The sequence below is a fragment of the Gouania willdenowi genome, chromosome 17 (assembly GCF_900634775.1).
Source record: "Gouania willdenowi chromosome 17, fGouWil2.1, whole genome shotgun sequence".
Classification (NCBI taxonomy): Eukaryota; Metazoa; Chordata; class Actinopteri; order Blenniiformes; family Gobiesocidae; genus Gouania; species Gouania willdenowi.
The window spans coordinates 28,006,067-28,021,968 of record NC_041060.1 but is presented as its reverse complement, the minus strand read 5'-3'; the positions used below and the strand labels follow the sequence as shown (position 1 = coordinate 28,021,968).

General features: G+C 38.5%; 1 protein-coding gene across 3 annotated transcripts in view; it reads left to right on the top strand.

Moving 5' to 3' along the window:
* Positions 1-15,699, top strand: part of LOC114478908 (myosin light chain kinase 2, skeletal/cardiac muscle-like) — a 30,173-nt gene extending 14,474 nt beyond the window's left edge. Inside the window, exons 1-15 of one of the 3 annotated variants that reach the window (XM_028472263.1) lie at positions 252-1,104; positions 4,548-4,784; positions 5,430-5,526; positions 5,870-6,305; positions 6,527-6,867; positions 9,278-9,383; positions 9,833-9,926; positions 10,285-10,394; positions 11,828-11,969; positions 12,064-12,134; positions 12,211-12,339; positions 12,414-12,566; positions 13,606-13,684; positions 13,819-13,873; positions 14,934-15,699. In XM_028472263.1, coding sequence (XP_028328064.1) covers positions 574-1,104; positions 4,548-4,784; positions 5,430-5,526; positions 5,870-6,305; positions 6,527-6,867; positions 9,278-9,383; positions 9,833-9,926; positions 10,285-10,394; positions 11,828-11,969; positions 12,064-12,134; positions 12,211-12,339; positions 12,414-12,566; positions 13,606-13,684; positions 13,819-13,872 — 2,580 coding nt within the window. In that variant the 5' untranslated portion in view covers positions 252-573 and the 3' untranslated portion in view covers position 13,873; positions 14,934-15,699. Of the gene's footprint in view, positions 1-251; positions 1,105-4,547; positions 4,785-5,429; positions 5,527-5,869; positions 6,306-6,526; positions 6,868-9,277; positions 9,384-9,832; positions 9,927-10,284; positions 10,395-11,827; positions 11,970-12,063; positions 12,135-12,210; positions 12,340-12,413; positions 12,567-13,605; positions 13,685-13,818; positions 13,874-14,933 lie in introns of those variants that run through there. The other 2 variants (XM_028472265.1, XM_028472264.1) reach the window with 2 other exon arrangements.
* The last annotated feature ends 203 nt before the right edge of the window (positions 15,700-15,902 follow it).

Here is a 15,902-nt window from a genome sequence, read left to right as displayed (position 1 = left end):
AATTGTCTTCACTTACAACCCATCATCACTTCTAACAATAAGACTTATAAGAATAACCTTACTTGTCTTGCACACAAGAGAGGAGCTGTGTGCCAGTGACCATTTTGACACATAGCAGTCAACTGACTGTAGTGGGCTTACCACTTGAAGCCTCTCAAATGTCTCATTGCCTGAGCACTGCCAAGACTCCACCCCAAACACTTGACCCCTGCTGACGTAGGCTGTGGTTTTACATTTAGGGACACGGGATGATTCCATTCCTAAAACCATTTCTAGGAGAAAGTAACAGGCACTGCTGATGAAGACTGAAATGGAAGTTTGTGCTTGTGAAAATCACTGCCTGGGTGTTTGGGCAACGATTTAAAGATCTTAACTATTTGATTTGACATTTTTCTGCAATTTGACTTTTGTTTGACTATTCTTTTTCAATTTTTCTCTTTGGATTTCAGTTGATTAGTTTTGTAGAGCTGGCTACCATTCTAAAGATAGTATTGTTGTCTGTGTGGACATTGCTGGTCCTACTCTTGTTGCAAGTTGGTGTGTTAACGTGACTTGTGTAAACCACTGGAAGCCATGAGTTCCTTGGTGATAAATGCAGGGGAGGTAGGCAATGGAGCAGGTTTTGACACAATGCAAAATCATATTGAGACATTAAGCTGCAAGATGGACAAGCTCATCAACATTCAAGCAAAGGTCCTCAACAGACTGGATGGAATGTCTCAGGACATTGATGACATTGAAAAGGACATGGAGCACTTGAAGGTGGACAAAGAGGAGATCCACTTTCCACCAAGGATGGTGAACCAAACCCAGGTGATGGGGCGGGAAGTGAGGGAGATTTGTAGGGAGATGAGCACCATCATGTCAGCAGTGAACCAGCGGTCTGAACAGCAAGCTCAGAAGCTGGAAGGAATGGAAAATTTGGTCCTAAGCATGCAGCGTATGATCAGCTTCATTGGGGAAACTGTGAAGAGTTCGAGGGTTACGGAACTGATGTTCAAGCATCCAGCTGCTCGGAGGAGCACCAAAATGAAAGACCATATGGGGAAACAAGCTGTTAAGAAGAAATCATCTACAGACGTAATAATTAAGAACCTTGACAAGGTGAGACATGCTTGAATGATCAAATGTAAGAAGGTTGAATATACACTGATTGTTGTCATAGTGTCAGCTACTACAATCCATTCACCACTGCAAACATCCCTTGAGACTGCCAGTGTTGTTAGGGAAACACTCAGTCTGTTCCGTGCTGACTTTGATTTCTGAGATCTTTGAATGTGTTGTTCTTGGCAGAACATGTGAAAATGATCATTGAGTAGATTACTCTCCAAAAGTCTTCCTGAGTGAGAATGTCACTTGAGGCGTGTCAATTTTTCCTTATCGTAGACAAGACAACTTCAGCGTGAAGGTAATTTACAGTAATTCCAATGTAATCAGAGCTATCAACCAATAAATCAATCATTCTAAACATTTAACAAATTCTATTCATCACATCTATCATTGCTGGATATCTGCCTATGCTGAATACAGCATGGTCTCCTAAGTGGCTCACTGTTGGGCTCTAGGTAAATATGAGAACATGTAAACTGATGCACTGATACAGTTCATTAGTGACTAAGTGGTTTTCCATGTTTTTCAAAGTGTGCTTGGCAAATTTTTCATTTTTGAAATGACAGACAGCATAAAGAACAGCCCATTCAGGTTGATCCAGACTATAGATGTCGTAAAAGTGAAATCACAGCAAAGCTAAATCCTGGATGTCTTCTCCTGTCTTATTATCAGTTAGACCAACTGGTCTCACCCTGGGACCCACATTTTGCCTCGGTCATTAAATCGCAACCCACTTTTTTTATTTTTAATTAATTTTTTTCAAAAATAGCTTTTGAAAAACACACACGTATATAATCTTTTTAAAAACATAAATATATGTATTTTCTTGTCAAAAGAAATGTTTCTTTCAAAATAAAAGACAAGTCCAACATGAGAGACATTAATCAGGCTATTTATTTATTTTTCCCCAGCTGTCCGCGACCCACCTAGTACAGGTCCGTGACCCACTTTTGGGTCCCGACCCACCAGTTTAGAATCACTGAGTTAGACCAGTGGTTCGCAAACATTTTGTGCCCAAGGCACACCAAAGGACAAGTAAAAATCTGAAGGCACACCTATTGTGTATAATAGCCTTTATAGTATGTTATCACAATATCTGTAAATGTGCATAATTATTTACTAATGCCAAATCAAATGTCACAAAGTCAACTGTATTACTCATGAAATATTTATTAACGAAATATTTCCCACAAAAATGTAGGTATAGAGTTTGCCTTTGTATTATGAAATAAGTGCATTGAAAGTAGAAAATTAAAAAATATGTATTTATGTGTAGTTGTAAATTGCCATAATTAGGGCCCTATAAATCAGTTTTATGTTGTTTCCAAATTCCGTGTTTTCCACATTCATTCTTTAAATTTCAGGGGTTTTTTTAGAAATATGAATCAATTTTTTCTGAAAATCTTAGTTTTTAACTCCTGTGAGGACACAAAATAAATACTAATAAAAATAAATAAAAAAAATTAAACAAAAATGTATGTCAAAAATAATGTAAGATGCAACTAAAAGGTAGATATACTTTGTAGTGACATGGATTATTCTGACTGCTCCTTTTTATTTATGTATATGTCATATAAAGATGTATGAGAACAGAATTAATGATACCCAATTTCCCTTCAGGGATCAATGGTTCACTGAATCTGATCAGGTTTATTGATTAAGTTTTGATTAACCTAATATAAATTATCCTGATGACATCATTCCAGACCGTAATGATTAAACAAAAACAAATGGTCGCAAGGATGCATCAGTTATTTCACCACTAGGGGCCAGAATATTTGACAGTATCAGAAGTTATCATTAACCTACGATGTTAAAGACTACAATCCCTGGCATCAATGGTCTCGTCCACAACAACACGCAACTTTTCCCACAGATCTTCTGTAGCTGTGATGAGATGTTGTTCAAACAGTCTGAGCAGGTGAAGCTGATTAAAGCTAATCACGTTTTCACGGAGCGCCACTGCTCTTGATGAGAAACAGAGTTCCACAGGCACAGCAAAGTTAAGAGGGCACTGGTTGGCTCTGATTTTAGGAGTCAGTGATGATTTGCATAGTTTTTTGGCAGTTTAAATTGTGTTTCAGGTGGTTTAGGCGGTTTTTAATGCGGCTACGATGGGAGGGGGTGGGCAGTGCACCTAATGAGCGGTCCCCAGAAACATTTACCCATAAAAAAAACTTTCCTTGCCTCACGGTGACGGCGTTTCATGCAGATTCTGTTCATTTCTGCGTTCAACAGTGGATTTGGTTTTCATTGGTTGATTCCGTGATTTGTCTGCGATTCCATTAACGTGGATATTATAGGGCCCAAAATAATAATGTATGGTTCTCGCAAAATCCCACGGCACAACCGGACTTGCTTCATGGCACACCAGTGTGCCGCTGCACACAGTTTGGGAACCACGCATTCTATTTCAAGCTGCTTGCATCAGAGGCATCAGAAATCACCTTAGTCCTATCAACTGCATAGCTGCTGTGTTTGGGTCACCCACTAGTATGACATAATATGTATTCGTCACATATTTGCAAGATAATACTTTGTGCAGTTAAAGTGTTGTACTGGGGTCTTCATACTCATTTTGTGTTATGATACAGCCCATTGATCCTAACTAAAAACTGCATTTTAATGATGATTTGATGGCTGGAGCCTACTCTGATGATTAATGAGTACATAACAGCATCATGGCTTCTGTGTGACTCACGTTTCAGGGAATTTCTGTTGTCGTCACAACTCGCTTCATCTCCCTACACCTCCAAAGGTGTGACATGCTTCCAAGTAACTTATGCTCCTGCTGCCTGTGCATGCACATGGCCCCATTTTCCTATCGAGGCTGGAACTTCACTGCTGTCACTACACTTGAAATATCTCCTCTCCAGTTCTCCTCACAACAGCAACTGAAAAAATAAAAACACAGCAAGGTTGAGGACAGTGTGTTGGTCCGTGTCTGCCTGAACAGAGGGTGTTTAGTGTGTTTCCTTAGAGGAGAAATTTGAACAACAGCCTGACGTGGCTTGTAATATTTTCCACTCGGGGTCAGCATTGCATTCCGTTGCTGAGTGCAACAAGTGATAAGCTATAAATTCACCACCCTGCTGCAGTCCATCCATTACCTATGAATAATCAAAAGCATGCTTTTATACAAGGCAGTCTGTGTATGAAGCTGATTGATGTGTGCTAGTTTGTAATCTGAGTAATTTTGTCTTGAAATCTAGATATGATCCAAACTTTGTAATGCCTCTTTTTTATGTTTGATGTATGAACTACATGCATCAGCTGAGCCAGTCATTGTGTATTATCTATGTTGTGTATAAATGTGACTTCATTATGTCTCATGTTGTCCTCTCGGATTTATCAGTGTTCACCCATTAAACCCATTCTGTGTCATGCATTTACGTATTTAACCCTACTAAGCATTGCCATTTTGTCTTTCTTACTAGATAACTACCTCTAATAAAGCCAAAAAAGGGAAACAAGAGATATTTCCTGCATGTGAGCCCAGTTCTCTGCTGCCTTCTCACAAGATAAAGCTTCATGGACCAAAGCATTTCCTCGTCTCCCGCAAATGTGGAAACTTTGTAGGTTCGGCTTCTAGTCTGCGTATACAGGAAGTCATCATTTCCTTTAGACCAGTGGTTCTTAAAGTGTGGGACACTTTTAGTAATTCCACTGCAAAGGTGACTTGTGTTCATTTTTTGTTATCTCATAATTTTCAAAAGAAAGTTTGTTGCAACATGTTGGAGTGGGGTTCTCAAGGGCTTCCATTATGCATGTTTTAAATGTCTTCCTGCTCCAGAAAGAGCACATGCTAGTAGGGAAGTGCTTAGCGATGAGAAACGTAAATGAATCAGGGGTGAGATACTTTAAAACCTTAAACATGCAAGACGGCAACCCTCCAAGACTGCAACCCTCCAGGATTGAACCATTGCTTTAGACCAAGGTGTTCAGTCATGGAGGAGTTCAATATTTAGTCTTAATCTTCCCTCCTACACACCTGCATATGATAAATGTTGCATCTTGCAACTCTGTAGAAATACTGACATACTTGCATACTTTTACAAATATGTTGGCTGAAGCAGTAAGACATACAGGATATGCAGTAGCTCTCGAGTACCAGATCTGGACAACTCTGCCTTAGATCATATATGTGGTTTTTTCATTACTGGCTTCACAGTCTTACCTTAATTCATAGCTGTCTTCATTGCTTTATATAAACAATACAGAAAATATGAGGAAAAACAGCAATTGATGATAAAAAGAAATGTTGGCATTTCATATTATATTCTTGGTTTATATAATTACATACATTTTGTACTCCACAGGTAAAAGACTACAAAAGCAGAAATGGCAAAGAAAAACCCAGTCTGAGTCCAAAGGCTCTAAAAGCTCAAAAGAAGATGAAGCCTCTAGATACAACAGGTGATCTGCTCAAGTACAGTGTTACCTTTACACGCTCCAGGATTTCTGACACAGCAACTGCAAATGTAAACTCACACATATGTGCTCCATCAGTGGAACATTTCACTGTCCTAGATGGAGAGATATTGTATTGCACATAGCTGTAGCCTACTGACATTTCTGGTTTAACATGTAAACCAAGTTCAAAAGGCCAGGGGAAATGGATATGTTGAACGCACTAATGTTCTGTCAACCACTGAAGAAATATAACAATTCTTAAACAGAATTACACTATTATTATTTTATTAAGACATTTTACTTGACTTTGATTGACAAACTTTATTTATTTGTTGGCATTTTGTAGATCACATCTCATCAAAGAAGCACGCTCTGCTTCTCGAAGAAGTCCAAAAACTCAACAAGGAGAACACAGAGAAATCAGGACACCAGCTCACGACAGGGTGTTTGGATCTGGAGGCTGGAGTGTCTTCAAAAGATGAAAAACCAGATACCTTTACCTCCAACTTGGTAGACTACCTGCGTGAAGATTCTAAAGTGGCTATAGCTGAGAATCAAAAGGCAGCTGAGGAGGTGATCACTGAGGGTGAGGATGAGGCAGAGGAGGTGGTTGAAGACAAGGAGGCCGAGGAAACAGTCTCAGAAGCTGTCAAGAAGTCCAAGGATGTATTGAAAGAAACATTAGTTACTGACCTTCCTACATACTCTGCTTTAGAAAAGGAGCCTGAAGTCCCAGATCTCTGTGATGCCAAAAACAAGAATAAAGAATCAGCTGCTACAGGGTAAGCCATGCTAGAAACTTGCCATTAGTCTTTGGTCACAACACAATATTTGAAAATTTGAAGAGTTTCAGTTTTTTTTTCATTTTTTATCACTTTCATAAACTCAAAAGTTACAATAGACTGTTTTTGGCTTTAAAATTAATCAGAACAATAACTTTTAAATGCTCATTTTATTCATGTTTAATCAAATTAATAAAACTAGTGCTTAATTTTCCATTCAGTGCTGATCAAGCCAAAGATGGTTCAATATCTCCAGTGTTGGCTGGAAAAGACAAGACAGAAGTCACCACCACAAATGTAAAACCTGCTGTGACAGAAGAAAAGCCTGTATTGGAGAGACCATTGGTGGAAAAGGAAGAAGAGAAGGAGCAGGAAGCGAAAAAGACTGAAGATGAGAGCACTGAGAAGCTGGAGTCTGATGGTTGGGCTGTCTTCAAGGCCGATGGAGTAGAGTTCAAGTTCAACCTGAAGCAAAAGATGGAGGAGGAGAAAAAGGAGAACAGCACAGAAAATGATGCCGAGAAAGAAGATGAGGATGACGAGCCTGAGCATTACTTCATTGGTGGGTCATGTCTATTCAGTTTATGTGAATGTGGGTCTTTTTTCATTAAGTTTATGTGAATGTGGGTCTTTTTTCATTAAGTTTATACCGTTAATCTGTAGGTTTGATGTTTTTTGTTGAAGTAGATGCTAAAACTTCTTCAGCCCCAATGGACCTGCCAGCTTCTGTGACTCTCACAGGTCTAAATTTTGTAAAGAATGAATTAAATAGCACATTCTATACCTCTCAGTAATCCTAAAAAACTCAGCTAAAACTGTAGCCAACTCAAAGTCAGAACAAAAGACCACAGCCCACACGGTCATTATGTTCAAAGAGGGAAAAATTGACAACTCCGCAAATTCTGCCTTTTTAGTCCTCTGCTTCACAAAAAAAACACAGAACTCTATGACAAGAGCCTTTGTAAAATTACAAGCCAAGCTGAATCCATTGATTGATACAAGTTGGATATGTTACGTACCAAAACAAAGCCACAAAATCAGAAAATGATGACAAATGGTGTCTTACCTCTGTTGTTTCTTATCAAAAGTTACTCCAATGTGCATAAAACTCCATATTTTGATAAATCCTAATCGTGTAGTCAGACAGATACTGCTATTACACACATTTGAGCATTTTTCAATCAAGAAATCAGTCCAATGAGGCGCATAGTGCTCGAGCGTAAAATGGCCGGTCCTTTCTTCACCTAGCTACGATTGGTCAGGGCTGAAGCCCGGTCCCATAGTGTTTGATATCACCAATTTGTACATGCTCTGAGCTTTCCAATGCTATGTCAATCATTTTGATTGGTTAAACCATTGCTCAATAACACCCATGCGTAACGGCATCTAAGAGTGGAACAGAAAATAGCATTACGCATGGCGTCGCAGACATCTGAATGAAAATGGATATGTGTTTACTTCAAGCCAAATTGCAACATTCAGTGATCAAACATAAAGTTAACAAGGATTGTAATCAATTTGACTGACATATTACAGTTACAAACTTGTTCTCAAGATTGTGGAAAACCTTGGCATACTTGTGGCAAAGTGGGCTTCCACTTGAACTTTTTTGTACAAAAACGTGTATCTTTGGCCTAATGTTTATTATCACCAAACTTGCTGCAGTTGATGTTCATACATTACTTCAATTATTTCTGCTTTTATAGCTTTCGCTAATGAGAATTGGTTTTATATTTGATGTAAATCTCTAGTGAGATTTCTGTATCATCTGTAACCACTAAGGGTCATACTTCAATCTGAACAAAAAATAGCTATGTAGGTCATGTAAAAGCTTAGAAATTTGTTATTTGTTATGGGTGTGAATTTTGGAGAACAGTTGCAGGTTACCAAAGTTGGTTTCATTTTGAATTGGGCCCATCACGCTGGCGTCTGTTTGTCTCAAGAGACAATAGGTTATTGCGCTAGGGTGTTTGTCAGTTTATAATGCTGGTGTTGGTGTTCTTTTTCTGCGTTCTCACTTTTTCTCCCACTGCTGTACTCTTCTGGTCACTCTGCCGTATGCCCGCCTTCATTTTCCCCGGTCAGCTGAAGAGACTTCCCAGTTTGAAGGGTTGATGTCACTGGCCTTCATATCCCGCTTGCAGACATCTTTGTAGCGGAGGACAGGTCTTCCAACAGCCCTGGTTCCAGAAGCAAGCTCTCCGACAGGATGACTTTTGGAATACTGGTGTCTTCCATTTAGCTTACATGACCAAGCCATCTGAGTTGTCGTTGTGTGAGGAGAGCAAAGATTGTCATCATTCCTGTTTTCTTGAGAACATCCTTGCCAAAGTTGGTTTCATTTTGAATCGGGCCCATAGTTGATGCTTATCAAAATGCATTAGATTGCCGTGTGCTGATAAAAAATAAAATAAAATAGGTTATGTCCTTTTAAAAGCTTCACTGTGGCTTAGGAACAACCCAAACTCATATTAATATTCTAATCAGGGGATTGTGAAACTGCCATGCTAATTGATCTATTGTTTTGTGATTGCCAACACAATTTCCTCATTTTTTTGTGTTGCTTCAAATGACTTTTGTAGCTGCTTGAAACTAAAATATGCTACGGGTGAAAAACTTATGGCAGAAATCAAACTCATTCTGCCCTTGTGAATTACAGATGTTTTAACTTGGGTTACAGAAAATAATTTAGTACAGCTAATATTTAAGGGGTTGATTAGGATTAGGACTGTGGGAAATGGTAAAGGTTCTGGGTTAGGATTAAGGAAATGACTTCCACTATATAATTACATCGCTTTGAATTTCCTTCCAAACAGCATAAAAAAAATGAAAAAAATAGTGTTGGCTATTCATTTTATTCATTTAAGTTTCATGATCCCCCGTGAGACTGGCCTGATAGAAATGTTTATATTCTTATGCTCCTCTCTGTTTGATAAACAGTATTATGCGTTTTTCTCTTGTACCTACATTAGACACTGCGCCTCCCCCATCAGCTCCTTTTAATCACCGCATTGTCTCAACCAAACCCAACCAGATCAGAAACTTCTACACCATCTATTGGCAGGAGGTGTTGGGTGGGTGAGTAGAGTGTCTCCATGATCTGAACTAATCTTCATAGCACACAGACTAAAACACCCTCGATGAGAAACTGATCAAAGAGTGTGAGAAAGTGTTTCTTACTTCCACTTAAAATCCTAGTTGCATAACCACTTCCCATCAACCCCTTTCCCCCTACACGATGGTTCATAACTTCAGAGTCACAACAGTTATTTTTACTTTAGACTGACTGGCATGTGAAATCGTATCCTTGGTGCCAGCTGGTAGCTAATCATCAGGTGTTAATTCAAGTCTTCATAGAGGCGACACAGACAATATCAGATTAAATGAAATAACTTATTAGGCAAAGCACTCTTCAAAAAACACAGCAGAGCCATTTGTAATTTCTTGTAGGAAACCATGTGTCAATTCAATATACTCCACATCTGTTTACAACTTTTGGTAAGACATTTTCTGTCCTCCTTTTGAAGGGGTCGTTTTGGCCAGGTCCACAAATGTGTTGAGAACTCATCAGGTCTCAGCATGGCAGCAAAAGTCATCAAAGCTCGGAGTCAGAAAGAAAAGGTACGACAATAGACAAACACACTGTCTCGACAACAGATCAGTCCTATTCTAAGAGTGAAAGCCACACTACTGGATATAAAAAGCAGAGGCCCAGTGTTAGTTTTTACTTGGACTCTAAAAGAACACACTGGAAGCAGAGGCAAACGAATACTTCTCACCGAGGTGACAGATATTTGACCTAGAAAAGAAGATAGATTGTCTCACTATCGAACAGCTTACACTTCTCAATGTCTCTCTGTGTGTGCGGTTGCCTTACTGTGTTACGTACGTGTTGTTAAATCTGTGTGCGTGTGTGTGTGTGTGTGCGTGTGTTTGTCTGCCTGCTTGTGCATTTGTCTGCATCTGTTGTCTTTGCTAGGAGGTGGTGAAGAATGAGATCCAGGTCATGAATAATCTGGACCATGCCAACCTGATCCAGCTCTATGCAGCCTACGAGTCAAGGAATGACATCATCCTTGTACTTGAATAGTACGCTCCATCTCAATCTTTTTATTTTCAGCTTGTTAATTCATTTAACACCAGCACATTGATGACCATGCAGCAGGTTAGACGAGTTTCATCAATAATGCTTGAATGCATTTTTTGCAACAATGATGTAAAAATTTCATTTATCTAGGGATGCACCATTACTAAGGTGGGTTACTTGTATTTATCAGGGGGATTTACATTTTTTTTCCTAAAATAATGCAACAATATGAAAAATTAGTGTCAACACGGGCGCACAGTGGGTTCAAGCCCTGGGGTGGACACTTGGGTCCCCTCTTCATGAAGTTTGCATGTTCTCCCCGTACTTGCGTGGGTTTTCTCGGGGTACTGCCACTTCCTCCCACAATCCAAAAACATTACTGTTAAGTTGATTGGAGTCTCTAGATTGCCCATAGGAGTGAATGGGTGTGTGAGTGGTTGTCTGTCTGTGTGTATGTTGCTCTGCAATGGACTGTACCTCGATGACCACTAGAGATAGGCACCAGGAGACCCCCAAAACCTTAAAAAGGAGCAAGTGGAGTCTCTCCTCCCTGATAGGGCCGGGACCTCTCACACACCCGGGACACCATCCCCCATTGGCGGTGCGAGGATGGAGAATTGATACGGCCGGGTTGGGGACTTTTATTTTGAAAGTCCATTTTTAGTAGGTGTTATACTGTTTTCAAAAAAGGTGCGTTCTGCCTCCAGCAGGCTCAATTCAGACTTTACCGCCATGAGAGGCACATTTTCAGGCTCAAGAGGACCAGACCTATCCACTGATACCAGGCACGGCCCAGTCCGAGCTATGAAAGTGAAGTTGCGTGTCAGAAACAGGCGAACAGCCGAAGTACAGTCCCCAACGGTGATTCGGTCAGAAAAATGCGGCCAATCCGCATACTGCAATAATCTGTTGCAATGTTCTTCAACAAATAAAGCCTTTTAAAATTAAAAGTGTGCTTTATCATTTTTACAGATTTCAATGACATTTACAGTTAGGAAAACTCCATTTTCCATGATTGACATCATGACCCAGTATGCCTCCTTGTAAATGAACCACATCAGACCGCCTTCATTCGCAGACTTAGGCACGTTGGGTCTATTTTCGTGCGTTGGGAGTGTCGGGAGTCGGGAGAATATGTGTAAGAGATGCGGCGTGTATGCAAATGAGCAATTGTGAACACAAAGATAGCTAAATTGAGAGGGTACATTATTATCTTCTCCCATTCAGACTTATTCCTGGGCAATCCTGGTCTAAAAACACTCTAACTGACAGTCATTCAGAAAAAAATGGTATTGGTGCACCCTTAGATTGATCATATTTTGTGTAATTTAGTAATCAAAAATGATTAGAGTAAGGTCGCAAAACTAAAATCCATGTTTTGGATCTGCTGTGAGGTGTTGCTGTGTAAGGTTTAATATGCATTTTCTGTTATTAGTGTCGGTGGAGGGGAGCTGTTTGACAGGATTATTGATGAAAACTACACTTTGATGGAACTGGATGCCTTGGTGTTCATCAGACAGATCTGTGACGGTCTACAGCACATGCACAAAATGTCCATTTTACACCTTGACTTAAAGGTCAGTTACTTTTGATGAGCTGTCTTTTTCTGGAAAATAAATATACTTTTTTTGCATTTAAAATTTATTTTCCTTTTTTTTTTTTTTATTTCAGCCAGAAAATATTCTGTGCGTGAGCAGAGTCACAAATAAGATCAAGATCATCGACTTTGGTCTGGCCAGGGTGTAAGTGTTTGTAGTGGCTTTGATTTTTATTCCCGGTTTTTGTGACGCTTGTAAAATGTCCATTATTCTTCTTTAGATATAAGCCAAGGGAGAAGCTCAAAGTAAACTTTGGGACTCCAGAGTTTCTTGCTCCTGAAATCATCAACTACGACTTTGTGTCATTCAACACAGACATGTGGAGCCTTGGTGTAATTACTTATATGCTGTAAGGAAACACATGCACGCACCCACTTAAGCTTTCTTTACACACACACCAACAATGCTCCACTTTCCTTCTAGTCTGAGTGGTCTTTGCCCGTTCCTCGGGGATGATGACAATGAGACGCTGAACAACATCTTGGCCTGTCAGTGGAACTTTGAGGAGCAGGAGTTTGTGGATACCTCTGAGGAAGCCAAAGACTTCATCTCAAGGCTGCTCATTGTAAACAGAAGGTATTCACATTCGAAGTACGATAACCAGCATATCCTGCTAAACAGGGTTGGGGTCAATTACATTTTTCAGTTACATTTACATTTCCAATTACCCATGTTCAATTACAGTTAAATTACGATTACAGTCACCAGCATTTTTTCCAATTAAAATTCAATTTTAAATTGTTTTTTTTTTCCCTCAGAAAGTCAATTACAATTACGTTCTCAATTACTAAAGTTAAATTAAAATGAATCAATGAATTACTGAGCCTGTAATAAATAACCTAATAAATGTTAACCTTTCTCTTGTGTTTGCTATCTGTTCCTAAATCAGCTGTAAAATGCACTAAAAACAAATATCTATCATCTAATTTCTTTCATATCTTTTGGTTTCCTGTTAGGCTCAATGAAAATATAGGTTTTAATATTTTTGGTGTGGACATCTGAGCCAGTTAGTGTATCCCTAGATTTCAATTCAATTCAATTCATTTTTTCAAATGGTGAAATGTGGAAAACCTTGATATGAAACATATTTTAACTGTTTACTACATATATGTAGAGCTGTACATAGAACTGTAACATAGTTCCCCAGTTTTGCACTAAATTATAATTGCCAGTTTTTTTCAGAATTTTCATGGCAATTACAATGACAAACTAAAATCAATTATCTAAACTCAAATACAATTCATGTACGACTATGACAGTAACAGATTTTTAAAAATTAAAATTACAATTATGCCATAATTATAATTAGTTATCAATTACAAAATTACAATTATAATTGACCCCAACCCTGCTGCTAAATGTATCTGATCTTTGTGCATGATGTTTGTAGGAAGTCTGGTTCAAGCACAAACTTTCAGACATGCTGGTTCACTGTTTCATGCCGTACAGTACATGTATTATATATCTTGTTCACAATAAGAGATTGACTAGAATTTCCTTGAGCAGCCACAAAAGCACCATCAGCTTGCATGTTTTTAAAGCCTTATATTCATCTTCTAGTGATGTCGTACAAAGACTGATGAGCTAAACAAATAGTTTTTGTACTCCTCAACAGCTGGAGGATGGGGGCCTGTGAAGCCCTAAGGCATCCCTGGCTCTCTGACTCAGTCCTTCATCATCGTCTTCACACAAAGGTAGAGTGTGGCAGGAGGCAATACCACATCTCACAGTCACCTTCATGAATACAACTAAAAATACTAAAAAAGATTTAGAAAAATCATGGCTACCAAACATGCCTTCATATGATTTTGTTTTTCTCCTAATTTAGAAAACCATGTGCAGATCACGGCGATCATCATGTGTGCCAACAACTGACAGCTGAGGTGAGTGTGCGTCAGGGATGGGGTCAAATACCTTTTTCAATTGCAATTACATCTTCAATTATCCATGTTTAAGTACAACTCAATTATGATTACGGTGACCAACATTTTTTCCAGTTACAATTAAAATTACAATTATAATTTTTAAGTGTGTTTATGATTTGAACTAGTTTTTAAGTTCTTATGATAGCCTTATCACAAAAAATAAAAATTCCAAAATATTTCTATTTTTATGCCTTATCTAAGAAAATAATAATCCCAATTTGCCTTGGTTTTTGGGCCAGTTTTTATCAAATTTCTATGACAATTACAAATACATAGTCAATTATCTGAACTAATTTACAAATTAACTATGATTACAACAACATATTTTTTCAAATACAATTACAATTATAATTGTAAATGTCATAATTGTCATAAATGATCATCTACGCAATTCCTATTATAACTGACCCCTACCCTGGTGTGCGACCTATTGTGATGGTGGATAATTCAGCACAAAGCAGGAAACAGGCCTGAGACGTTGATGTTATTTACTAGTTTGAAATCACATGAGAAAAATACAATTCAAATTCCAGTAGAAAATGTTGGAGTGTCCATAGTTGTCTTGCAGGTTCCAGATTAGCAGTATTCAACTTCTGGGTTGGGACCCTAAAAGGGTCCACGAGCTGATTTTCAGTTGGTTGTCGGCAGCCTTTGGGACAAAACCCTGACATTCATAATTTTGAGAACAAACAAACTATTTTCAGACAAAACCTTTTTGGAAGAAGATCTCAAGTTTTTGTATGTGATAGGTAGTTAATGCTTCTTTGAGAGACCCTTAGTGGAATTAAAATCCCGGTAAAATATTAAAATGAATGAAAATATGAATCCAAAAGCTTGTATAGTTTGTAGAGCACATTTAACCTCTTACCAAACGAAATGGTGGAGAACACCCAAAATCTTCACTGACAGGGAAATGTTTCACATTCCTCCACAAGAGGGAAGCATGTCTTAAAATTAGACCCTACAACCAAAAAGCGGTATTTTGGGAGTTTGATCATTGTTATATTTCCACCTACAGCTCCTGATGCTTTCAGCTGTGGCCACTCGGACCAATGCTTCGTCCATGTTCACTAATCTGAACCCCAGTCCATTAACACAGACCTACTGTGGGAAATGAAGATCTGGCAACCTTCCTTTTCTTTATTTGACTGTCTCACAATTATACAACTAAAGTGCAATTAACCTTTTCAATCCGAATAACTGCAGACAATTTCTCATTTTAAATATTCATGTTATATTTATTCTGGATAATGTGTGTGTGGTCATTGTAGTAGAAATATGTGCACTTTATTTTATTTATTTAGACAAAAAGGATTGTGCAGTGGTACACTGAAATAACTCCAGATATCCTCACACTTTATAAAGAAAAATAGCTTCTGCTGTAAAACTCCCCTCACAGCAACATTTATGTCTTATCAAGTCAATCTCTTTGTGTTGCATGTTTTGTGTTTTGTCAGTCACTGAATCTTACACTAATGTAGTATTTTTTTTTCTTTTTGTAAAAACGGTACTGTATGCTCTCACCACTGTAGTTTCACTGTAGCTGCATATTCCTGCAGGTGCTTGGCATGCCTTCTGTGAAGGTTTAGAGTGATATTTAACACACTACCTGCCTACACACTGTTCCTGTTGTCACACTTAGGTCTGCTAATGGATTTCTTGGGTGGTAGGGTGTTAGAACACATTGTGGTAAGAAATCCGTGGTGATCTCTGAGTCACAACATATTCAGCATGTATTTGTGAAGTGTGTAAACAACACCCAATAAATTGTAATACTGTCTTAATGTTGTTGTTGTTTGTGTTATGATTTTGATGAGTTATATAATGTATGTATTTGTTTTTTGTTGTTGTTTTTTTTTTTTAAACAAGTATTCAGCGTAAACTCATTCCCATTTAGAGAGAACAGACAAACTACACACAGAATTAGGCAAACAGAGTTTGAATAAACCCTTTGTTTTAAGGCTACAGAGATACAAATGCCTAGCAG